We start from the raw sequence: 26,431 nt of genomic DNA, 5'->3' as shown, positions 1-26,431 counted from the left end.
CGTAGAATTATAGAAACAGGTGGGGATAAATAAATAAATAAAAGAGGGTCGGGGGTGAGGGCCACAAACTCCAAACTCCCTGAGGCAAAACACTGGAGTAGGCTCATTCAGCTTCTGTGATAATACTGGTGGTGTCTGACTCATCCATGGTCCTCTTGTAGCGCACCGACGAGGAGAAGTGGCCTCTCTTCCTTTTGTAGACGAGGAAGCCCACGGCTAGGGCGAGAGCAATGAGGATGACGATGAAGAAGCCCACAGCTATGGGAGAGCCGGATGACTCTGAGAGAGAAAGGATGCGAGTCAGCTTGGTGGTGTTCAACGTTGTGAATGATGTGGAAGCACAGCCACACTCACTGGCTTTGGTTTGGCAGACGACTCGACTGAAGCTTGCCTCGCAGCTGACCAGACTCCAGCTTCCTCCGTCTGCTGTCACCATGACAGCACAAGGAGCCTTGGAGCTCTCCCCGCTAACCGAAGCGCCAGACTTCCAGTTGGAGAATGACAGAGCAGAACCGTCCTCCCAGGCCGTGGGAGTACCTGGAATGAGGAGGGACACAAATACTGTAAACACACAACAATCTCCAAACTACACTCTTGCCAGAGTGACAGCTGTTTCTAATATTTTGGTTACATCGTCATCATTTTGGCAGTGCACTTCTACACCACAACTACAAATGCATGGTAGTAGAAGACCACAATGTATCCCATCAGGCATGATTGTATGCATTCCTAAATGGTAAATTATTGGTTTGACCGAGCCAGCATGCCATGGCTGAGATTGAGTGAAAAAAAAAAAAGGTTCTCTCATTCAGTGTGAAAGTGGTACGTTTTTGGCTTCTTTGTCTTTCTTCCCCCACTCCGTTTAATTTAGAATAAGTAAATCGGGGAGGCTAATTAGTTAGCTCAGTAGCTTGCTATGCTAGCAGCAGCAGTTTGTTATGTCCCTGGGCTGATCCTGTAGCCTGCACAATGTGGTATAAACTTATATAAAGGTGACTATAGGGGTGTTATTTCACATCTTCGGGGCTCTAATAATGTTTAAAAACATATTTAGAAAGTCAAACAAGTTTGTATTTTCTAACTAAGAAAATATTCCTTTTATTAATGAATCATACTTCACAAAAATTTGCTTATCTCGGTCTGGTCTGGGACCAATGACCCGCAATAAACGAGGGACGACTGTATTCAGATACAACATATGACATCATTTTCTAATTGTAAGTATTTGCTGTGCTGAGCTGTTTTTTCTCTGAGACTGTACACACTAACAGTCAAACTTTTGGAGACAGTTTATGCCTGTTAGGATTGTTCTTTGTGTATTTAATAAACAAAAGGTGAAGAAAATCGAAGTGGTACCTGCACTCTTAAATATTTTCCTATGCAGCCCTTGGTGGAATACATCTGAACACCCCGTGACAAACCCTTGCAACATATTTGGGCAAATTGTAGATGATACATTTGACAGTTTTGCACACACAACATGATGACATGATGATTCATTTTGAACTCTTAACAGTGTCATCATAGAGTGCTGTGGTATCTTTATGTTGTATTTGTGATACACACATGCAGACACTCTTTGTGACTTGTGATGTAAATATTGCATCTACACTGCAGCAGATCTTAGAGAAATGCTATGCTGTTTAACTGTGCACAGTATATGCACAGTGGAACCTCTGTTTTCGTTACTCATTTGTTTCAAAAGGTCTGACAAACATATGAAAATCAGTGTAATTTTTCCCATTGAAAATAATGTAAATCTAATTAATCCAGCAACTAAAAATACTAATAAAAATAAATTTTATTGAGAATAATTTTACATGCAGGAAAAAAAAACTGGTGGGGTGATAGGAGAGAGGAGGGGATCCACACCAACAATTTCTTAACATCTTCCATGTTTACCCCTTTTGCAAACATTAGCGTCCTTAATTTCGTATATTTCTTTGCCGGGATGGAACTTATTGTTGACTTCTCGTGAATCCTGAAGCGATCGGCCAGGCGGACGCCATCATCACTTTGCAATGATTCCTTTCTTGAATTCAATCGTGTCTCTCACCTTCTTTATCAAACTGCTGGCACTTGCAACTTTCTGTGGCCCCATGGCGGGTTATTTAGCAGCGACGCGCAATAAAAAATGTACAGAGTTAGAAACGTGGAGGGTGCTTTGTTTGGCCACTCGAGTTCATGAAAATTTTAGTGTCGAAAGCCGAATAATACAAAAACTGGGGCGTTCTAAAAACCGAGGTTTGACTGGACATGCAAAGCAATTCGAGACTTTTGACTGAACATTATGACTTTTACCAAGTTCGTGTGTTAGCTAGTAGGGGTACATAAAAACGACATCACTCTGTAGAACCATTACATTTAGTGCAGTTTCGCATAAAAGTGCTCGAGACAATGTAGTTTGAGTTTTCACCGTTATGCTACATTTGCCTTGCTTTGTGTGGTACCCGCTTGGTATTGAGCATTACTGCCACCTACAGGATTGGGGTAAAACAATATCACCAAGTACATCGTGATTTTTCAAGACAGGTGTATTCTATTAGGATTGTTTCACCTTGGCAGAGATGTGTGCTCTACTGGTGTACCTTATTATAATGATTACTACTTCTACTTCTACTTCTAATGAGAAGGCTTTTCATTTCCATAACATTATTTAGTCTTATTCCTCATGATGATACTTGCGTGCAAAGAGAAGCTGTTCCTGTCTGTGAGTCACTGAACAAGCCCGTATGACATTTAGGTGCCGTTATGACACATGTTAGCTTTTAACTGCGTTGAGGAACTAACACTCCCATACTTCTTACATTACACGCGCAGCACAATTCCCAGTCAGAATAATGAGCTTGCAACAAGTTTGAATAAAATATTAGCAGTGTGCTTCCTGTCCAGACAGCTCTTAGCTTACCTTTAGAATCGAGGCCAACGCCGAGCCACACTCGACTGGTGATGAGAGGGTCATCCGTCATGTACTTGGACACAAAGTCATTCTCCTCTTTGGTTTTTATGCTGAGCAGTTGAGCATCTGTCAAAAGAAGAAAAAAAGTGTTAGAGTGCAAACATGATGCATAATGCAGCCACAGTAACCACAAGAACCCACCCATGCTCCGACAGATGCTCTTGGCCTGCACCATGCTGTAGACGCTGTAGTTGTAGAAGCTCATGTCAAAGGCGTAGCAGTGGTCCTGATGCTGCACCCACTTGGATGTGCCGTTGCTCTGAGGGCAGTGGTTGACCTCTGACCTTGCCTGAAGTTTGGCTCCTGATTCACAACAAAAAGACGCGGAGGTGCTTGGATGTGACAGACGAGGCTTCAGAGTGAGCAGCTTTATCCACAGTAGAGCCTTGCCTTACTTTGGGAGTGGGTGGTGATGTTGGTTGTGTAGCAGATGGCGCCATCTAGCAGAGAGCTGCAGCTGCTCCTCACCCAGGCGCCAGAGGGCATCACAAAAACACAGCCGACCTCTTCCTTGTCTGAGCTGGAGCCCTCCAACGACTCTGAGATGTCTGCCCTGTATTGGTACCTAGTCCCGTCTGACCATTCGTAGGATGGACCCCCAGCCTGCATGGAGACAAGACACCAGGACACCTATATAAGCTAAAGTATTGGGACACCTGGCCATCACACGTGCAGGAAGTGGAAATGTAAGAAAATGTGTTAATGAGTTGACCTGGAGAGTGTTTGTGTAATCCTGCTAAAGTGTTGTTGTCCTTGATTAACAATAACATTAGTGGTGGCTTTTTTTAAATGTACTGCATACGTACGTTCAGCTACGGGTGAGTGCACATTCTTACCTCCTGGTTAGACAGACCAATCCAGAGTGGGAAACCATCGGTTTTTGCAAGGAGCTTCAAATGTGCGTTGTGCTGAGCGTCATGGACACTTGCCAAATGCCCTCCTCGCTGACCACACTCCTCCAGAGCCTGGTACCAATTCAGCTTCCGGGTCACGACCTCGTAGGATAAATTGCCCAAGTATTGAAAGTCCCTGACTGACTTGGAGTACTCCTCTTTTGGTTCTTAGGAGAGGAGCATTGCAAAGGGTCACATTTCGTATTTTTAAGAACACTTTAGGCGGACACACAGTTGCAGTTATGATGCACCAACCATTATCCAGTTTGCAGGTCACTATGGCCCTTTGTTTGAACTCTGAGAATAACATTTGGTTGGTGACAAGTAGCCATTTGCCTTGCAGAGTGAGACCTGTCATAAATGGGCCATCAACTTCTGGTCTGCCACTTTTCCAGTTGGAATACTGGACATTTGTGCCATCATACCACTTCATCTGGTTACCTAGAATTGAAAACACACACTTAGCTCTACAATGGACAAGCATATATTTAAAGTCTTTTCAGAGAACACATTAGGTACGCAAGCCGGCCACTACAATTGCACTGCATCATTTTTAATATTTGCATTACAGGTGGTCCTCAGGTTACGGTGTCCCATAAATTAATTAAAAATATAATTTTGGTCCGGAATCACTCGACTCACTCAAGAGCTAGTTGCAGCACAGAGATGAATACGCACTGCATGGACGCAGTTTATGCCTCGTCTCGCGCCGCAGATGAACACAGTGTGTGCGTCATTCGCAGCTACACAGAGTGGTCCACGACATCGCTTATCAATCAACTTTTTGCATTTCATCATGTCTCTCAAGCGTAAGGCGAAGCCATCACCACGGAAGTAAAATTCATAAAAAAAAGCACCCAAGAGAGGAGAAACACCCACCAATATTGGCCACACTTTTGGTCTTAACTGTTCGACTGTCGCCACCATCATTAAGGATAAAGATCGTATCCTTGAGCATGTTAAGGGATCTGCTCCTATGAAAGCGACAGTAATAACTAAGCAGTGCAGTGGTTTTATTGGGTGAAAGGCCAGAATCAATATCAATATGTTAATTCAGAAAAAAAACAATATAAGATTGTTTTATTTGTTCTCCTGCTTCTTCTCATTCCTCCTCCCAATAAGCCACAGGGATAAAGGTAAGGAATTGATCTCTCTTTTTACTAGTTTCATTTAATTTTTGTATTTAATATTTTTAGTACTGTATTTCACATGTGTTATGTACACAGTGTGACTGACTTTGGTGTTCATTTCGGTGTAATTTAGGCATAAGATCCGATTTACACCAAAATTCGACTGACCTAGCTAGTCAAGGACCACCTGTTATTGAGCAACGAGAGGGGCCAATTATCATCAAATAATCAGAAGCAACTATCAGTACGGGTCACTGTATTTCTATACAGGACCAAACTACAACCAGAGTAATAAACACATGCCTAGAAAACAGAGCAATATTATCTGTGTAAGGGCAGAATTTCTGTTCCAGGTCTTGTATTTGATTTGATTAACTATTTATGTTATATATTAAATAGATACAAACACCCACTTTTGTCTTTGAACAGTCCCAGCCACACGAACTGAACCAAGTTTTGAAACGGCACAAGTTGTTGTTGGATAAACTCGTTCTCCTCGGCGCTGCGGATGGTTAGGATGTCTGCTCCTTCATCTGCAGCACAAATGCCTTATGATGACCTGCACCTTAAAATATTCATCAAACATTCAAAGACAAAAAAGATTCTTACGTAGGCTAGCACACATATTACGGATGGGGCCTTGGTCGATCTGCTCCCATCTGGACGCAGCAAGCTGGAAGGAGTAGCAGTTGTTTTTGTAGGGTATCCAGTTTGGTCCATTTATCTTATGGGGACACTTCACCGCAACATCCTCTGGTGTGGTAATGATTTCTCCTGAAGTAAAAAAAAAAATGCAAGTGTTTATTTTTTAAGGAAAACACAAAAATGTGTTGTTGCTCTGCATCATGCATCCTCACTCACGATGTGGTTTATGGCAGATAGCACCGCCAAGCTTCTGCTCACACTCGGTGGCTTTCCAGAAGCCATCGGTATCGAGGTAGACACAGGAGCCTGCCGTGACGTCAGCAGACCAGCGACTGAAGACGGTGTGACTGTGGTCAGTCCAGCGGTAGTGGATGCCCTCCTGAGCAGAACAAAAATAAAACGTTAGGTGACGGGAGTGGTGATAAAAACATGACATCAGCCCGTACATCTTCACTGAAGAGGCCGATCCACATGGGTGTGCGCGCACGGCTCACGTGCACACTGAGGGTGGACTGCAGCAAGGTGTCTGCCACACTTGCCAGATCCATGTCATGACTGCTGCACTGCTCCAAGGCCTCGAACCAGGTGAGGTTCTTGACAAGCAGCAGGATGGTATGATTGTTGACTTGGAAGGGGCCTGAGGGGACGGAAGGCTCCTCTACTTGAACTGAAAGGAGAAGAGAGCTAGGATGAACATCGAGAACAGCTATGCAAACTAAGACAAGGGTTGAGGAAGTTTTATATTATTCATTAGGAAGGTCGGAGCAAACATGGCTTTTGGATTGCTAAGGTTCATTTAACTATTTGAAATAATCGAAGGGTAAAGAAGCAGTGATTTACTTGCATAGTGTTGACAAATAGCCCCATGTTGAAACTGGGCACAGGAGGTGTAGTCCCAGGTACCAATCACAGCCGAATGAGCGTTATTGAGTAAAAATACACACATATCCATGCTGTCTGGGTCCAGTGTCTGCAAAAACCAAAAATCTTTTTAAAAATCAAAATAAAAAAAAGAATGGAAACAAGAATTCTGATGAAATGCCAAAGAAAACAATGGAGGACTAAAATACAATAAACCCAGATACAATGCAACTCCGTACAGTATGTTCCCAGGTGGCTGCAAGCAGCATAGGGCTAAAAATCTGATTGGCACTTAGTAAGTGCAAGCCTCCTCCAGTGCCATCACTGTTTTGTGCATGATCTTTCCTTTGATCTTCTTAATGTAGAAGTAATATTCAACTCTGATGCAATATGTGTTTTGTCTGAGAAAGTTATTACCATAAATATTGTTTTTTGACCGAGTTTTAATCGGTTAAGCAAAGCCCCTGCAATAAAGCACAATGAAAATGAGCAGAATAATACTAATACTGACTTTTGCACACATGCATTTTTATGTGAATGCTCTCTCAGCCCTCTCACAATAAAGTTTTCTACATTTCATTGTAGCTCTAATGAAAAAAGAAATAAAGACCACTTACATTAACTTTAATGGCCTTGTGCATGCCGAGGAGCAGCGGATGGAAATTGACGTAATCGACTGGCGACTGGTCCACCCATTGCAGTTTGTATCGTTGGAGTTTGAGACCAACCCATATGCCTCCCATGTCCTTCATTGTGGGCAGCAGGCTGGTGATGAAGTCTAAATGCACGAAAGCAGCAACCGCAGATGTGAGTGTGCATCACCACCATTAGGAACATACAGTGCTGAGATAAGCAACTTGGGGGGCCAGCTCGATGTTATCTTCCAGGCTTTTTTGCTTCATGTGTCAAATAATTACCTTGCTCCACTTGGTCTGAGATGGTGACTAGGGTTCCCCTCACTGACTGGCATGTCTCACTGGCAGACTTGAATGACACTGGCTTCACATCCTTCATCAGCGTGTAGCACTGGAAAACATACCGTTACCTTCTTTGACCTTTATGAGCATTGTGTTTGTGTTAACTATTAAGTCATTTTGGAATTGGTCCAATATTTGGATAAAAACCTTCAACTGTTCTGGGAAGACTTTCTACAGGAATTTAAGGTCACAGCAGCTCATTTCTGCTGATACTGTTTACAATGTCTAAGAACAGGGGTGTCCAAAGAGCAGCCTGGGGGCCTTTTTCAACCTGGAAATTGTTTTTGTATTGGTCTTCGGTATATTCTAAAAATAAAATTTTACACTAATTATTGAACTGCAGTACATTGGATTGGTTTTAGCATCTGTATAGAATGTATCGTGATGGCCTCCCACATCCTTAAATTTTTCTGTATGTGGCCCTTGTTTGAAATGTTCGGACACCCCTGACTAAAACCATGACAAAAGGAGCCGGTTTCCAACATAAAAAAAAAGAATTGCAAAGGCAAAACAAGAAAACCTTATTTCTGAAAGCCAGAGAGTTATTTCCACATGGCAGGCCTCCAGGATGAGGATCGAGAGGGCTTCTCTCCACTGATGTGATGTTGTGCTTTACACACACAAAGGGCAACCGCTGTCTGCAACTGTGCTCATACTCTGCAAGTTAGCGTAGGGAAGAAAAGCACTTGCTAAGTAATGCTCATGCAAAACAATGGATCACATTTTAAACTACCCTTAAACACACACACACACACGCGCACACACACACACACACACACACACACACTTTTACAAAACACATAGTGTACTCACTTGGAAAGGAGCTCTCAGGACTTATGGTGGTGCATCTGCCGAAGAGAGCTGAATAATAGAAGTGCAGCTGAGGTGCCCTAGAACACATGTACGCAAATATGTATTGTAAACTGCCCTACACCTATGCAGTGTGTGCATGTGTGTGTGTATACTGTCTTACGTCATGGGAAACATTCGCTTGGTATCTTTCAGGTTGACCCACCAGCCTTGCTTAGGAGAACTTGACATCTGCTCAGAATCATTTTATGATAAAGATCATTAGACTTTGAGCATATTGATTTATTTAATCTATATTACACATATATAGGTTTACCCAGTGTAGGTTCTAGTGTGTGTATTTAATGGATATACGTAATGCCCACTTGCCTTTGCTATGTACTGGTGGATGAGTCTGGCAGCAGTGGAGCTGGGTGGTGAAGCCAGTTTGCTGCCATTCATGCTGCAAAACAGCATTGCCTCCTCAAAAGTCAACTGAGGCTCATTCACAAACCAATACTCGCCATCATCGATGAAGATAGACGTCTCATGGTGCACGCCTGTGAAGCACAAAACATATTTCAAATTATGATACATATTAGAGATCTTTAAATCCCATCCGGTAACACACATGTACAAGTGTTCTACTAGAAGACCACAACAGACTTAAATGAGAAAACACATTCAGACAAAAAAAGGCCTTAAAGGCAGATTGTGTACGTAGTTGTTGATTACCAGGATTGTACCAGTCTGGATACTTTGGTGTCCTTCCTATTGAAACACAAAGCAAGCATGATTTTGTAAGACAACTGCATTTTTTGTTCAGGTTTGTTTTTATATGAGACCTCCATGGAATACGGTGCACACGCTTTCATGCGTCGTCTTACCACGAGGGATTTGGCAGACCCATTCCAACTTGGCATCACAGTGAAACGGTGTGGCATAGAACGATGCAGGAACATGGTCACGGAGAACAAACATGAAGAGGTGCTTGAAGGTGCTCTTCATGGTCTAATGAGGACAGAAATTGTTTGCACAAATATACAGTGATATCATAACACGGACATCAGAGATCATGTTGCCCCTCCGCAGGTCAATGATAAGTAATGAACAGAAGGTATCTTTATGACAACTCTATCACAAACTAAGACAACACAAAGCCTAATGATAAAAAGTAGCTTTTTAACCGAGTGACTGTGGCATTGTGAGGTGAAACCAATGTTCAAAGTAGCTGTGATACCAATGATATATAATGACACCAATATTTCAAGATCATTGTGGGACAAAGAAACACTGGGTCAGTACTGAAGAAGATAAAACAGATCAACTGGATGATCGGTTTAAAGTCTTCTCGCTTTGAAAGCAATCCATTTTTACAAATACAAATACAAAATTATTTGAACCTGTGGCAATCACACCTGCATACAGTGGCAGTAGAAGAAAACATGAAACCACAAGGGGTTCCACTACAGCTACAAGAACTTCTACTCTTCCGTGAAGACTTTTTTTGAGTGTCATTCCAAATTTTTCTCCATCATCTCTGTTCTAGTTCATCTTACAAGGTGTTTGGTGGGGGGGGTTTGAGGTCGGGGCTCTCAACTTGTTCCACACCAAACTCACCGAAGCACGTCTTTTTTAACCTTGCTTTGTGCACTGCGGCACAGTCATGCTGGAGCAAGTTCCCCAAACTATTCCCAAAATGTTGGAGACATTCAATTGAGCAAAATGTCTTGTTAATATAGAAATATTTATATAAAACACACATGTACAACTTACCTTAAATGCCGTGCAGTCCCGACTGTATGCATCGTCCTCATGGAAATCATGATGTAAAACATCCATAGATACCTGTGGCACAGGCAACAAAATTATTTGTAATTCATAATTCATAATTCAACATGGTGTACATCAGGTGTATATCAGGGACATGGACATAATAAAAAAAACAAACACCACCCTCACTGTGAGCACTGGCATAACAGTGTAATAAGAATAGGGATTACTCACGGGGCGGCCGTCACTCCACTGCCAGGATCGCTCGGCTGGGTTTCTTCTGTTCAAGCCGACCCAAAAGTACCGATCATCACTGCAGAACAAACATCGGTTATCATTTCACTGGTTGTGGTTTTAAAGGAGCCTGCATTGTTTTTTTCAGTTGCATGCTTCATTTCACGTTGAATGGCCACATTGTGTGTACCTGATGGTCTCTCTCATGATACCATGCAGCGCCCTCATCTCGCCTGTATTGGTGAAGCTGGGCAGGTTGGCTCCAAGTGCCTGACAGAATCTTTCAGCTTCCTCCCACGACCGTTTGCGACTCAGTCTCTCTTCATGAAACACCTGACTCAGACAAAAAAAAAAAAACGCTTTTAATAGAGACTGACAACTGCAGAAACATTAACAAATATGAGAAGAAGCTTAAAATGATGCATTCAGTTCCAGCTGGCTATGTTTACTCTGCTTATGCCGCCTGGGTTGTTTTTCTTTCACCAGTGTTTTAACAAGCATTATGCTTCCTTGTTAATTGTGACAAAACATCTCCATTGTGTCAAAACACTCACCTTGAAGCAATATTTTACATCAGGTATGGATACCCATCCGTCCGGGCATGGAGTGTTAGGGTCTGGCTCAGGTGGAGGTGGCAGAACTGGACTGAGGTCTGTTCTACAAATGGTGCCGGCCTTAAAAAGGGTACAATTTTTCACCTCCCACTTGCCCAGTGGTTTTGCGGTGGAAATTACCGCACAGCCGCCATCCTTCTCTAAAACAGAGTAACTGTGAGTAGAATCATGTACTGTAATATGTCATTTTTCAGCTCAACTGATGTGATGCATGATAATTACTGATTCAACGGACATAAACAATTAGCTTTTACTCCATAACAATTAGCCAACAAACCATGACTTTTTATCTTGACTTTATCTTGTATTTTTCTATTTGTGTACATTGCTAGTTGAGGAAGACATTTGTACTTTATATTGACATGGCAGTATTAACAAGAGCACATAGAGAGTTCAGATTGTTAATAAAACTCTAGCTCTTCATCACCATTCTACTAGGTTTTGTGTCAAATGTGTAGTTTTTGGGTAATCCTACCACACACACACAAACACTTATGCTTAAGTAGTGGTAGCAGAAGTGCATACCTGGTTCAGACCAGCCCCAGTTGGTGTAAGTAACAACACTTTGGGAATTATCCTGCCATTGGTACTCTCCTGTGTTATTAACATCTTGCAGCCCAATCCAGAAATATTGAGGTGTATTGCTAATATAACCTCCAAGCAGACGGTTGATGAAGGCCTGCTCAAATCTGAAGAGAAGAAATAGACACAGTAAGAATAAGCAGCAGCATGTTTCTTGGTGCCAGGTGAAGCAACACCTACCTGTTTCTAATGGTAACATTACAGCGATCTTTCAAAGACACTTGTGTTGTGTTCACAAGATAACAAGAGCTGCCATGTCTCCTCCAGCCCTGTCAATTTACAGCATACACAGTAGCAACAAACTTTTAAATCATGACAGAAATTAAACATAGTAAATGTCATCTTTCCAGCTGTTTACTGTTTTATTGTGTCATCTAGAAACGTGGCTCCAGGGGTACCAATTGTCATAGGAGGTACGAAAATGATAGCGCCTAACACTCACAATGACAAATGCGCCTGAACACCTCACGGCGCAAGGACAACGGAGCAGAAAGGAGACCGGGCAATAAGTTGTTCATTGCTCTGTGTGCATTATATGAACAAATAAGCAAATAAGCAAATAAGCAAGTTTTGATGATTATTTTGTGCATTAAGAGCGTTTAACCTTGAAGATTTCATTTATATTGGTGTTCCAATCCCTGCACGATTCAGCGGTGAAAACCTGTCACTGTGAGTGGGTATTCCCCCAAAAGTGAGTCTTTATCGCTGGTTGTGTACTTTGGATACTGCTTTATCATGACTGTTAAACTTCCATCCATCCATCCATCCATTTTCAGGGTTGCGGGGGCATGCTGGGGCCTATCCCAGCTGACATTTCCCCTTCAATTTGGTATTAAATTAATATGCAGACTTAAACCATAGCCATCGTGAATAAACAAAAAATGTGAAGCTCAATTTCAACCCATTGAAGAGGAAGGATGCCAACATCAGATTGGAGTAAAAGATATGTAGGAAGATTACTTATCTATTTATCAGTGCTCATGTGAAACTTCAACAAAATGTGACCTTGCAAAATACACATTTTTGACCCGGAATTGCTATAAAATGTTCAATATTTACAGTTAATTAAGACAAAAAGGTTTATTTTTTATAAGTAGGGGTACATGGCTTCAGGTCAAATGTCTGAAGGGGCACACCACTGTAACAAGTTTGGGAACCACTAATCTAGAAAAGACTATTGTGAAAACAAGAGCGTTAACATGACTTTTGTGCACAATTGTATTAATTGTAAATAACATGCACATATACCAATTTATTACAACATATGTGTCTGCTTGAATAAAATAGCTGACTTTATAATACCTTACTTTACTCGGTGACCTAATAAAAAGTGGAAACGCAAGTTTAGTGTGTGTGTCCAACTGACTTTGAAGTTTTTTTGAATTATAATTGTCTGTTCTTAAATTGAAATAGTTCTATAAAAGATATTGTTATTAGACTGTAACATCAATAAAGTTTTTAAAAACATGAATATATAATTTAATATAAACAGAACAATTTATTGCAGGGTGGCTAAAAATACTATTTTAAAACCTGTTTTAAGAAATTACAAAAGAGCAATAATAATTACAATAGAAACAATAGCCAACATTCTGAGTGTGTGGCGCTACTGGCAAAGGTTAGGGGACTTTACCAAACTTTGAACTCGAAAATGGATTGTACTCACATCTTCAAAGCGACAGCCAGCCACTCCCAATGATTCGCTCACTTCTCCTTTGGTCTGACACATGAAAGCAAGTGTCTCAGAGCAGCTGCCAACACGCCAACCAGACTTGGAGAAACACAAGGAAATTTTATTTTTCAACCAAACTCTTCAGTAGCGCGACACAAAACAGCTAAAAATGATCATAGTCAGTGCACCCAGGGCTTACACCCAAGGCTGAAGAGGTTTATGATCAAGTTATACTCATACAAACATACCCCAGAGTAGAAGACGCAGCTGCTATCCTGATAAGGCTGCACTGGCTGATTTGGGCCCCAGAATGTAAAGGTGACTGGTGCTTGGTTGATCCATTTGAAGACAGCAGGCTTCACGCCCTCACCGATCAGACCGATCCAGACATCCGACCACCTTCCATCTGATGGATCGTGACGTAAATGTGATGTTCTTTTTCAACATGTGTTAAAAAGTGTGATGTAAATCATGACATGAACCTGCATGAAAACGTGTGCTGATCATCTCCTTGCTGTCGATGGAGTGGAGGCTGGCCAGAAAGCTTCCTCCCCCTGTGCTGTTACAGTACTGCTGTGCATCAGTGAAGTTTTGAGGGTTGTCCGTCACTAACTTGTAACACCAGCCATTCCATGGGACCCAACCAGAAGCACACACCGTGTCATTATACATGAGCGACTCTGCAGGGGGCAGACAGGGACACAGGAAAAATGTGATTCAACATGGTCAATAAACCATTGTATAAAGGCTGTCCAAAGATGAATTAACCTACCTGAAGGTGCTGTTTGAGAAGCCTTGACTTTCTTCTTGCAGATGTATGGCAGTTGTTTGCTGCACGCTTCAGCTTCATAGTTCTGCTTGGAGTTCAGGACTCCGCAGTCAGACTCAATGATCATGGAGCTGGGGGGCATTCCTGCCATATACCAATAGAATATCACATCATGAAACGGTCAAACAAGTGGCATTCATTTTTGGGTGTTATCATGTACACAGAAACTTTTCACACAGTGAGGTGGAGCAGGACCAAAGTGTTAACAAATAACTTGTATCTAGAAGGGCCGCGTTAACAGCAGGAAGATGTCCGCCGCCCCCGCCTCTGATCCAAAGGGCTTCTTCAGAGAGTGCCAGACATGTCTGGGCGAAACAGCTTCAAGAATCTCTAACATGCAGCTCTTGAATCTCTTCACAGAAACAACGGCAGCTCGTGTCTGCCTAATAGCATCAGTATGTTCCACTTTCACCACAGAGACAGAAAGTAGCAACCATATTACAATAGCTAGAAAGCTTCTATTCATTGCAATTAATGGGGTTATTCAGCAAAAATAACACCCCCAATGTAACACTGTGTCCAACTACTGGGCACAATGAGACTCTTTACAACACTAGTCACATTGTTACACTGACTGACACCAAGCGTTTATAGAGGGACAGTTTATAGCAAGATGCAAATTTGAAATCAAATAAATAGGATGAATAGTCACCAATGCCTGTATTATTTAATTTGCATATGGAAGAAGGTTCTAACAGCACCAATATGTATAAAATAACAACCACCAAATCATTTTGCTGCTATTGCAGTGCACGGTGGCTCTGTCATTACCATAGCAACCCTGGATAACGTTGGTGGCCACTTTTTCTGTTAGCGCTAGTGCTATTATTAGCTGTCAGAGTCATATTGAGTATAGCCTGCTCGAACAATTTGCAATACACTAAAACGATCAGACAACACTAATTTCAGGACAGGATGTAAGATTTGATGGGTGACTGTTTAGTATGTATTGGCTTGGCTTCTTTAATTTTTAATTGTATCATTTAATTTTAACCATAGTGGTCTAAATGTACACAACATTTCACAACAGTCGAAAAAGCACTTGCATATTTTTGTAGTTAGAGCATAGAATACCTGTTTATGGCTTTCTAAATACGGGTTTTAACATCGTTAGAGCCCTGTAGACATGAAATAACACCCCTATAGTCACAGGAACACTGCAGGGACATAAGAGATGGCTGCTGCTACAATAGCAAGATGTCGAGCTAACTAGTTAGCCTCTCCAATTTACTTATTCTAAACTTAAAGTGTTTCAGAGTGGGGAAGAAGGACAAAGTAAGAAGCCAAAAACTTACCACTTCCACACGGAATGAGAGGAGAACTTTGTTTTACTCTATCATGTCAGACATGCCATGGCTGACTCTATGCAGTTTGAGGGTAATGTAATATACAGTAATTACTTTGTGAAAAACAGCGATAGAGTGAGGGCGCGATACTCGACCCGCGATGTAGTGAGGGACCACTGTAATGTCATGTCTCATTAATGTAACATTACAGACGCATAGTGACCAGAATACTGCATTTCATTATTTGCATAATAATAAGCTATAGTCAACAATGAATCAGCGATCATTTATTCATACATTTTTTAAAAACTGCAAGAGTGAGGGAGGGATGTTCAAACGCGGGGATGACTGTGAGTGAATGTCAAATTTCAACACATTCAAACATTGTTATGAATGATAATAAGGTCGGATAAGTTATCTGATCTATTCCATCCATCCATCCATTTTCTATACCGCTTCTTCCTCATTAGGGTGGCGGGGGCATGCTGGAGCCTATCCTAGCTGACTTCAGGCGACAGGCGGGGTACACTCTGGACTGGTCGCCAGCCAATCGCAGGGCACATATAGACAAACAACCATTCACACTCACATTCATACCTATGGGCAATTTAGAAATTAACCTCACCTGCATGTTTTTGGAATGTGGGAGGAAGCCGGAGTACCCGGAGAAAACCCACGCGCACACGGGGAGAACATGCAAACTCCACACAGAAATGCCCAGGGGAGAATCGAATCCAGGTGTTCCTGATCTCCAAGCTGTTACTGTGTTGGCCAACGTGCTATATCTGATCTATTTATTTATTTATTTATTTATTTTATGTATTATTGTTATTTATTTATTTTTTTTACTTTACTTTTCCTTTTTGTTTTATATGGGCAAGAGGCCTGGAAAGACAAATTTGGACTCATTTTTCAATCATAAATGCTAAATATATTTGATGTACGCCAAGCACAAATAGAGTGCATAACAGCATCTTCTATCACACCAATTTACACAAAATGAGCATCACAACCAGCATCACCTGTTTCCCACCGCAGGATGGTGAGTGGGGAGCCGTCTGACCACTGCCAGCCCTGAGACGTATCTAACTGATGGAGACCTATCCACAATCTCTCAGGCATCATGTTGAGGCCGTCTAAAACTAAAGAAGAAAATCACAGAACACAATTAGAAAAGTGTGAGAGGGGTCAGAATCATAGGAGGCAATGTGCAGACTTTTTTTTTTTTTTTTAAACACAACCAAAGACACAGCACAAATACAAAATTATGACTAATCATTGTATGATATGACAGGTATGCAAGGGCATCAGCATGTGCCAGTCTTACAGGTCTTGGAGTGGAGATCATCCGGGCCCGACACGCTGAGCAAATCTGCTCCTTGGCTCCGACATGAATCTAGAGCTTGCTGCCAGGTTATGGCAGCATTGGGCACAAACTCGTAGCAGGAGTCCCCCTCTGGCCCAACAAACAGAGTCTGGCAACCCTTCTCTGAAAAATGAAAAGGGACAGTGAGCGTTTCCAATCACCGTCTTGTTGTGAACATTGACACTAATCTTTTAAAAAGGACAACATGCCAGGTTTTAGACAGTGCCCCTTCTTTCTGTCCTGGTCATAGTCTGAAGAGGTGGAGCACCAAGAGAAGCCCGGGAAGTCAGAATCTGGGAGGCATCCGTGATGCCAGCTTCCATTGTACTTGAAGGGAAACTCACAGGGAGCGCCGGCAGAGTTCCCATTGATGGTGTGAATGACTGCATGAAACAAGGACAGGTCAAAGAAAGATGACAGGATTTTGGCAGCCGAATAAGAACTCTAATTTAAAGACAATAGACCAGGGGTGGGCAAAGTACGGCCCGTGGGCCAAATCCGGCCCGCCTTTGCTTCCATTTAATTTAAAAGTATGTAATTAAATTTTAACCTGCTGGCTGGCAACATCACTTGCAAGTCAATCTGAGACAACCTTTTGATGGTTTAAGTAGCTTTTGACATGCAGCGATCCAGACAACGACCTCACCCATGGTGCCAAACAAACAAGTTAACAAATATGTGACACACAACTTAACCTACCCACTGCACTGTCTGGGAAGTAAAAAAAGGAGGGACGTTCACATACTCTTTAATAGTCACTGTTTTATTGTTCATAGTTCATATTGTACATCACACATGCTTTATGCTTGATGTACATTCCGGGTGTCTTATTCAGTAAAAAAAAACTCAATTTCGTTATTTGATGTGGTCTGGTGTTGAAAGTGCTGCTGAAAAAAAAGGGACACAAGCACATATAGCAGACTGTATGACACTTTTACAGATTAAATGAGACAAATAGTTCCAGGTGAACTGTTAGAACTATAAGCGTAAAATAGTGTGCCCACCCCTGCAATAGACCCTTTTCCAAAGCAGGAACTTTATGAGGAGCTTTGCTATTTACCCTGGCAGTTTGAAATAGTCCCCTGCATGTCCACCACAATCTACCCGGGTTAAAAGGTACTTAGCCACTAGGGTTGTAAATCTCATTGTGGTAGACAACTGGATACACATCTAGATACACGGCTTACGATTCCAAAGCAACGTATTTAAAAAAACCCAAAACGATTCAATACATTTTGATACAGTGTACAAACGATACGATTTGATAAGATTCTACAGTTACATTTGCTGACGTACAAATTAATCTTACATTATAAAGTAAAGAAGTCAATTCTATAAAAGTGGCATTCTTACTGTATTTTCAAATATGTACCGGTAAAAGAGCACATCATATTCCCAAGCAAGCCGTAAGGCAGGGGTCACCAACCGCCCAAACTTTCAGGCGTACTGATTTTAAAAAACACTGAAAAAAAATGTAAATAACTACATACAAATTATGTCAATTATGTAAATGGTTATCAATTTTAGAAATATGGGCCATTATTTCAATCAAAAAATAATTTACTGTTAGAAATTCCCCAGTTTTGCATGTTTTTGTGTTTTTCTTTCATCTCATATTTGGTCCCAAATGCCAGAGTTTTGTTTTCTTTTTTACTTGAAAACAATGTTTTGTAATATATTATATTGTATGAATGGACATATATGCTATGTAGATACATACATAGCTTATTATTTATGCACACATTGACCACAATTAGTTTGAAAACAATTTAAAATATCATAAAAATGTTTCACTGACGTTTATTTTCATAAACATGCACTTGTTGCTTGTCGGCCCTGTTGAGACTTGGGTATGTGTGACCAGATAAAAGTACGTGAACTGTCTTGTGTTGATGTTCACTTTGTTCCTTATTATCGTGACAATGAAAACTAGTCCCTAAAATGTGGTGACAATTGACGACTATCTGTGCCAGCGTGTGTGATCGCTCACGTTTCAATCTCATTCGACTTTCTAGCATCTTTGTTTACACATTTTGCTTGTCTTCAAAACCGTAGTTGTATGTCTAAGTCGTTCAACAAAAACATGTAGTGTGTCCATATTTAAGATAGCGATGCTATCACAGGGCTCTCCAACAGATGCTAGTTGGATACACATGTGCTATCATAAGCCTGTACTCTGAATTTTTACTGTTTATACTGTAACAGATTTTCCATACAATTTTCTATGCCACTTCTCCTCATTAGGGTCACGGGGGCATGCTGGAGCCTATCCCAGCTGACTTCGGGCGACAGGCGGGGTACACCCTGGACTGGTCGCCAGCCAATCGCAGGGCACATACAGACAAACAACCATTCACACTCACATTCACACCTATGGACAATTTAGAGTCGCCAATTAACCTGACATGTTATTGGAATGTGGGAGGAACCCGGAGAAAACCCACGCACGCAAGGGGAGAACATGCAAACTCCACACAGAAATGACAACAGATTTCTATAACTAAAATATTTCAATTGTTATTTTATTTCTTAATTGTGTTATTTTGAACTAAAAAATATAATATTGAACAGTTAATTTCCCATGTATTCGGATTACTCTAAAACAGGCATCAAATTAAATTTAGGTTTGTGTCAAATATTACAAAATTGTGTACTTTTGTACTCGTCACATAGTACTACATAGTACTACTAAATAGGTCAGGTAACAAAACGAGGCTCGACATTTTAGACTCTTGCTTTAAGTGCTCTCAGCAACTTTGCCATTGAATTAACAGATTTGCAACGTTCTCGGTTCAGGTTCTGCCGGTTGCTCAAAAAAAGTTAAATAAATAAGTTAATAAATAAATAAGTCATAAAAATTGTTACTTGTCATAACAAAAAAAAACTGCACTCAGCAGTAGCACGACACAACGGCGGCAGTCTGCCCTTCCATGCAGCCCAACACCACAGCTTCAAATAAATCCCAGGGGAAACCCTGAAATACTGATGCTATATGTGAATGCATAAACGTAAGATTTGATGAGGTGATTGAGTGCTAGTGTTCATATTTGTTCGTTGGATTTGTGCACAACCTCAATTTAATTCATGCTAGCAAACAGCAACGTATAATCTTCTCTCTGCAAAACAAACTCCAGGCTATTCATTTTGTTCTTTTCATTTGATGTTGTTCCTGTCTTAGTTTTTCACAATACATAATCCATCCATCCATTGTCTATGTCGATGGGCCTCACTAAGGTTGCAGGGGTATGCTGGAGCCTATCCCAGCTAAATTTGGCCGAGAGGCGGGGTACACCCTGGACTGGTCGCCAACCCGCAATACATTATAAATAAGGTAAATTATATCGCTATAATGCACACACTGCTACTATTTACATCCATTCTGGTCTTAAGTCACAGTAAGCTAAGATGCATGCGCAACAATCCTTTCGCCGGCAGCCCAGGTTCTTGCATTGTTTAAGAGACGCACTGTCAACCGGTTGCTAGTCTTGTGATACCCGGTGCATGTCTCTACAATCGATTAATCTCAGGAGTTATGGCTGATTCTTATCTATCCAAAAAGCTGCTACCAATGCAGCCGTATCTCTCCCTTGTCAAACCGGACATCCTGCTGCAACAATTTTGTTGTTCACAACGCTACTAGCCACTAAGAGCTTTTTCGAGGTCTCCCGGAACTCTTGAGTGGTTGGCTGTGCTGACGAACGCTGGTTGGTTGGATCATGTTGATTATAATACTCTAGTAGAGTTGGTCGAGTTTCCCCCAAAACTAGATGACGAAACCACACATTTACATACACTGCAGGTGTAGAATGTGACCTTATTTCATATCTTTTGTGCTTGCAAGACAAGGTACAAGCAAGATATTACAATCAGGAAATAAAGTGGCTTTGTGAAGAACAGTAGCAAGAGGCTAAATCACAAGATAAAGTGAACAGATGAGATTAGCCATTACATGAGGGTTTGCCATCAACACAAGACAATACATGTAACACAATCACCAACACATATATGAATAAATAAAATACAATAACTGACTATTTTACTGATACTCTTGTTTGTGATAAGTGAAGATTAAAATAATGGAAGGGGAACATGACTAATAAATATATAAGGCAACCATGAAGATATATACTACTACTCAAAAGCTTAAACACACTTTCTACTGCTATTAAATGAGAGGGTGTGTACAAACGTTTGACCTATACTGTAAATCCAGGCTTTTTTATCTATATATAGTGGACAGTATATATGACGTCAAGTACCACCCCAATGAAATAATACTGTTGAATCAATGTTAAGAGTCAACCGAGAAAAGCATATAAGGGGAAAATAATGTGACTTTTATTTATTTTGATGTCTGGATGTCTGCAGCAAATAACTCAGAGAAGGAATAGAATAGGGTTCATTCACCATGATGTTCTACAGGGGTGTACAAACATTTTACAATGAGGGCCGCGTATTATATTAAAAAATCAAGGATGTGGGCACCACTTTGATGTCTTTGACTTTTTTATTAGACACGCTAAAACCAGTTCAATATAGATTGAATTTTGTTAAGCAGTAAAATAGATTTAAAGAAAAACTATCAACACGTTAGCTTCCTGTTGTCGGTAACAAATAGTTATGTACTTCTTTCGTGTAACCCTTTTAAGCCTTTATTTTTAGAATATGCCACGGGCTAATAATAAGAGCTGCAGGTCGCAAATGGACGCCGTCCGACACTTCGGACACCCCAGCTGTAGTGCATAGGTAAAAGCTCTCCTACCTGATCTTTCAAGAGAGCATGGGGCATTGATGGTGAATCAAGTGGCACTCTCTTGGTAATGACAATTTGATCTACTTTCTTGTTATCTACTAGCATAGCAGCAGTATTTGCAGACAGGAATGAAGACAACTCCATCAGGCTGTGTTAGAAATGTACAAGAACCAGTTTGGTCATTTGACATAAATAGCAGCAGACACACCTACATTGTGTCTTGTCTTTCATCTCATCTCATTTAACAATGTTTATTACTGTGGTTGGACTGTGCAGTTGTGTACAACTGACAACTGCGTAATATTTTGGTAGTCTTATTTAGCTGCAAATATATACAAATATAATATGATAATCCCATTCAGTGTGACGCAAAACCCTTACAGTAATAAACACATTTTCAATGAATACCTCTCCATGAAATTGAGTAGCTACTGAATATATAACTCTTGTGTTCTTTATTTTGTGGCTGCATCTCACTTACCGCGGTATGGACTATGGCAAAGGCTGTCCTGGGATCCCCCTCTTACCCACGTGTCATATGTGTTCCGTTTGGCTGCTAACTGGCCCCCGTCGACCACCAGGCCCATTTGGTAGACCGTGAACACAGCCCCATCCAGGCAGCGCCACCACAGCAAGATGTCTGAGCCACAGTCCACCAGGGACAATGACTTGGAGTGGACATCTAATGCCAAGCACAGGGAGGTTGCCACGTGGAACAGTCGGTGACCTGAACCCCACTTCCAGGAATGGGAAGTGCTGTTTGGCTCACAGACTGAGACAGCCAAACTTCCAGAGCCCTGAGCAGATAAACACTTCCCCGTGCTGGAGTGCTGGATGGTGAAGGCATCCTCGTCTGCAACAGGACAAACATAAAACACTGAAATTGTTGTCAGTTTAGGACAAACATTGGAATCCTTGTGGTTGTGCTTTCAATGGCAGTCAGCACATTCTCATTACGTTGGTTTTTAATCATCTGATCAACCAGCGGAGTAGACTGAAATTAAACAGCAGCATGCACAACACCGCAAACTGGATAGCAATCTAATGCAGCCTTTTTTCTCTTTTAAACAGCTAAACAGTAAGAAAGCACATCTGGATAGATTAACCTTGACTTTTTTTACAAGTCAGATAACTATGAACAAAATGTATATTTACGAAAACATTTCTTGAAGAGTATAGCACTTACTAGGTCATCTGCTCACACCCCTTAGGCAAACTATCTGAGAATAGTTCTGATGGTTATTTTTTTCATGAATGTGAGTGTGAAATGTGAAAACTACACACTCATTACAATGTACAGCATGAGCCTATATCCAAAAATGACTTGACCGAGTAGAATAAGTAAAAACAAGTCAAATTAATTGATAATATTTTCACTAATGAATTTGGAAACATCCTGATGAGTGACTTGTTAAATTGAGGACATCAGTGATCATCTTACCCATCTTTGGAAATTGAACTACAGAAGAATGAGAACCACAGTGTCTGATATGTGTGCTCAAATGTTTAAATATTTATCATTTTGTCATATTAAGTGACGTCAGCCCCACCTGAAACTTATGCAAAACTACAACGCATTCTCTGTGAATTTTTGTTGTTTGTTATATTTTTATTTGTATTATGCCCGCTTGCTGTGTTGAAGGCTTTTGCTGGAACGCTCAAGAACACCGAGAAAGCTTGTTCGCATTTCTAAAGGACACTGTTCACTTTGTTAGATGTGTAGGCAAACTTTGTGGGACAAATGCCGTGGAGATAAAAAAAAAAAGTCACAAACCTCCAAGACGTGGCAAAAGCGTGGCAAGTCAATCTGCATTTCTTCTGCTAATATGCGCCGTAGTAATAACCCTAGTGCTGGCCGCTAATGCAGTGCTATTTCCTATCTGGCTTGTTTTGACGTGATAGCTAGACGGCTAAAGGGTCGTCTTTGAGTACACGACAAATCCTAGAATAATAATAATATGGGTTTTCATGGCAAATTGCTTGCTAAACAACAACGTTTGTCTACTGTCTTCAGCTCTGTGCAGTGTGCAAAGAGCAAGCTGAGTGCTGTGGCTATCACTGCCAGTAATATCATACTCCTCACAACACATTAGTGAATGTTATTAAGGTTGAAAGTATTTCACTTTCTTTGCGTGCATTCGTGGCTGTGTTTGCAGCTGGTTGCCTGTGTCCCCCGTTAAGTGTTCTAGATGTGAATTGTTTGCAAAACTTGATTTGCAGGAAGTAAATCCATAATTTTTTTTTACTAGGCATATTCTCTGACTAAGAATAATGGTAGGGGACCTCATTCCAGGGCTAAATAAGAAGTGATCGCTGCTCACTGGTGTTTTATTTTGCAGTGTGCAAAGAGCTGTCAGTCAAAAAAAACATACTTATGGACATTTTTTTGTGTGTTATATCATAATTACCACAACACAGTATCAGTGAATGTCATTATTGTGTCATTGTTGTGAATGGTCACTTTCTTGGCTTTGCGGTGACTTCATGGTTGCATGTGGTTGAATCTGGTTCCTGGAATGTGTTCTGATCATGACGTCATAGCCAAGATGGCGCCCGTTCAGAATACTCGTGAGAATATGTGTCAAAATATCTGCTTCATTTTGCTCCTATTTCATAGTTGTTTATTTATCTATGACAGCAGTATGCCGAAAATGTTTATTTAAAGTGAGTACTTTCATTTTGTTATTGTTTTTTTCAAGCTTTTTTTTTGGTGTCATGAGCTCTTGATAAGTGCCTGCAGCGTCAGCATATATGGAAATGTTTCGTGAGCTTTTCAAAAGTAACATCTTTAGTGAAATTGTAGTCCTGTGAAAATAGATCTGTGAGAAAAGTTGATTAAAAAAAACCCATCCATCATTAAAAAATTAATGGGGAAGTTCAGACATGTCATCCAAAAAGAACTCCCATTTAAACTAGGGATGTCCGCATATTTTTTGGCTTGCGATTCGATCCAATTTTTAATAGTCTTGCCGGTACCAATCTTCTTTTAAAATTACAATAAGCTTTTGTTACAAACATGAATTTGCGGAATTTAATATGGTTATGAAAATAGCTCTTCCGAACCGAAGTATTGCTGAATTTACTTCTTTATTACACAGTATGACCAACAATATTGTTTGGCTTTTGTGACAAACCTCTGTAAGTCACTTCCCTAATCCAATAAAAGGTCCAATAAAAGTCCATCCAATAAAAGATGAAATTGGAAAAAAAAAATGGCCGGAAAAAAATACTTTTAGGGTAGGACTAAAATTTTACATGGTTATAGATCAATTTGTGGTTTATTTTAACAAACTCCCTTCAACTCAACAGTAATTTATTGAAGGTTCCTAGTATAAACAACCAGCGGTCAGAGCGGCACTTCCAATGCAAGCTCCCCGCACAATGCAGTCCGGGCACAGTGAGGGGGAACGACCGCTGTAGCTGCAGAGCCGAATATCCAACGTGAACCTAACTTCACCACGGTACACTGCGGACATGTCTGCATAGCGGTGTTGCATGTTCTTCTTGCAGGCTGGAGTCGAGTGGCAACCAGCTTTGAGGCGTGACTGTGGCCCAGAGTTATTAAAGTTATACGGCGACCGGATCGGCCGGAACTATTTTATCCGATCATCAAAATAATCGGCAGCCGATCCCGATCCGATTTAAACTATGCAAACTTTAATGACCACGCCTCTCTTAAAAGCATGGGAATCGAGAATTTTAGGAACCGGAATCGTTCAAATTCAAATGATGCCCAACACTACGGTTCATTCTTTAATAAGTTACTGCTTAGTGTTTATTATACTGTATATTGTTATTGTGTTTGTGTGTGTATATAAGGTATAGTGTATGTATATATATATATATATATATATATATATATATATATATATATATATATAATTATTTTATTTTCTTTCCATATTAGAAAATGGTAAAGTGAACATGTGAAGGAAACAAACTCATCAGTAATTGAGGAGAGGGGGTTGGATTAAAAAAAAAAAAGTGCCTCTTCCAACTCCTTTTTGGACATGTAATGTAACATGCGCATGTTCGACACAAATAAATCATTACCATTATAGTAAAATGGATTTAGACCGATTGATGCCTAACTTGCATGATATATCACTTTCTATTTGTGGTGTTCGCTCCATTGATTTTGGCCTTCGCAATACGCATATTACCATACCGTGTACCAATTTACATGTGTTTAATATACTAACCGGAGGGTGATTTGCATTTCAATAAAAGTCAAGTTAGCAATAATGTATTTGACCACGCTAAAACTATCAAGTCACAATTACAAGAGTACTTTTCAAATCTGCCTCTCCCCGGATTGTTGCGTAGTCGGTCAGCAGCTATTGTCCGGATTCATGTGTGGACCAACTCGACATCAAAGCCAAGCACATTTAGGTGGCGTAATACAGCTTCGTCATGTTATAAAGCACAATAACGAAAGTGAAGTGAAATCATTTTGAGGCGGCTGCTTACCAAAACTCGAGCATGTCCCCCACAATAGAGCTGTCCCAAACAACGACAACAAACAAAGTGCCGCTCGGAACATTTTCAGCATTGTCGCTTTTTGTCAGAGTCATAAAGATTTCGCCTTCCTGGAGAGTTGAGCTGTGAAATGAAGTGCGACTGATTCCCGCAAGTATAAAACGAAAGTGAACAGACGGCAATCCCCGCCTGCTGTCAACTGTACAAGCTTCGACAACAGGGTCTGGGGAACACTGACAAGTGAGGGTTGTCGGCATGTTACTTCCGGTGGAGCCTACAAAATAATGTTATTGTCCGGTAAAGAAACGTATTCTTGAGCAAATTCACTGGACAATAAAATACTTGGAAGTTAAGTCTAATACACAATTAAAAGTGGTCAATTTGGGGAAAACCACAAACCGCTATGACTCATTGACAAATTTTTAAGGAACACTTAAAAATTGTAAAATTTAAAAAATATTTGACAAAAACTCTGTGGCCTTAGTGAGGACAAGCGGCAATGAAGATGGATGGATGGATGTATTGTAAAAATATATATTGATATATACATATGGGGGGAAACAGACCACTGACTCATTGGCAAATTTGT

The 26,431-nt window shown here is 40.8% G+C and overlaps 1 protein-coding gene across 1 annotated transcript in view; it reads right to left on the bottom strand.

Moving 5' to 3' along the window:
• The window catches only part of ly75 (lymphocyte antigen 75), a 27,384-nt gene extending 1,319 nt beyond the window's left edge, over positions 1-26,065 (bottom strand). Inside the window, exons 1-35 of the mRNA XM_054770531.1 lie at positions 25,834-26,065; positions 21,845-22,216; positions 16,820-16,993; positions 16,572-16,733; positions 16,267-16,386; positions 13,902-14,042; positions 13,612-13,809; positions 13,378-13,535; positions 13,124-13,228; positions 11,638-11,726; positions 11,401-11,564; positions 10,816-11,015; positions 10,452-10,594; positions 10,262-10,340; positions 10,031-10,102; positions 9,142-9,265; positions 8,990-9,025; positions 8,645-8,814; positions 8,439-8,506; positions 8,279-8,355; positions 7,986-8,122; positions 7,406-7,514; positions 7,106-7,266; positions 6,468-6,597; positions 6,074-6,294; positions 5,844-6,006; positions 5,592-5,756; positions 5,396-5,515; positions 4,108-4,293; positions 3,796-4,019; positions 3,355-3,562; positions 3,101-3,262; positions 2,909-3,025; positions 355-537; positions 1-279 (exon numbers count right to left, since the gene is read on the bottom strand). The exon at positions 1-279 is cut by the window's left edge and continues 1,319 nt beyond it. Of these exons, the coding sequence (XP_054626506.1) occupies positions 104-279; positions 355-537; positions 2,909-3,025; positions 3,101-3,262; positions 3,355-3,562; positions 3,796-4,019; positions 4,108-4,293; positions 5,396-5,515; positions 5,592-5,756; positions 5,844-6,006; positions 6,074-6,294; positions 6,468-6,597; positions 7,106-7,266; positions 7,406-7,514; positions 7,986-8,122; positions 8,279-8,355; positions 8,439-8,506; positions 8,645-8,814; positions 8,990-9,025; positions 9,142-9,265; positions 10,031-10,102; positions 10,262-10,340; positions 10,452-10,594; positions 10,816-11,015; positions 11,401-11,564; positions 11,638-11,726; positions 13,124-13,228; positions 13,378-13,535; positions 13,612-13,809; positions 13,902-14,042; positions 16,267-16,386; positions 16,572-16,733; positions 16,820-16,993; positions 21,845-22,216; positions 25,834-25,915 (5,196 nt within the window). The 5' untranslated portion in view covers positions 25,916-26,065 and the 3' untranslated portion in view covers positions 1-103. The remainder of the gene's footprint in view (positions 280-354; positions 538-2,908; positions 3,026-3,100; positions 3,263-3,354; positions 3,563-3,795; positions 4,020-4,107; positions 4,294-5,395; positions 5,516-5,591; positions 5,757-5,843; positions 6,007-6,073; positions 6,295-6,467; positions 6,598-7,105; positions 7,267-7,405; positions 7,515-7,985; positions 8,123-8,278; positions 8,356-8,438; positions 8,507-8,644; positions 8,815-8,989; positions 9,026-9,141; positions 9,266-10,030; positions 10,103-10,261; positions 10,341-10,451; positions 10,595-10,815; positions 11,016-11,400; positions 11,565-11,637; positions 11,727-13,123; positions 13,229-13,377; positions 13,536-13,611; positions 13,810-13,901; positions 14,043-16,266; positions 16,387-16,571; positions 16,734-16,819; positions 16,994-21,844; positions 22,217-25,833) is intronic.
• Between the last annotated feature and the right edge of the window lie 366 nt (positions 26,066-26,431).

This window comes from Dunckerocampus dactyliophorus, chromosome 3 (genome assembly GCF_027744805.1).
Source record: "Dunckerocampus dactyliophorus isolate RoL2022-P2 chromosome 3, RoL_Ddac_1.1, whole genome shotgun sequence".
In the NCBI taxonomy this organism is placed as follows: Eukaryota; Metazoa; Chordata; class Actinopteri; order Syngnathiformes; family Syngnathidae; genus Dunckerocampus; species Dunckerocampus dactyliophorus.
Note: the sequence above shows the minus strand (reverse complement) of the source record. Positions and strands in the feature narration are given on the sequence as shown.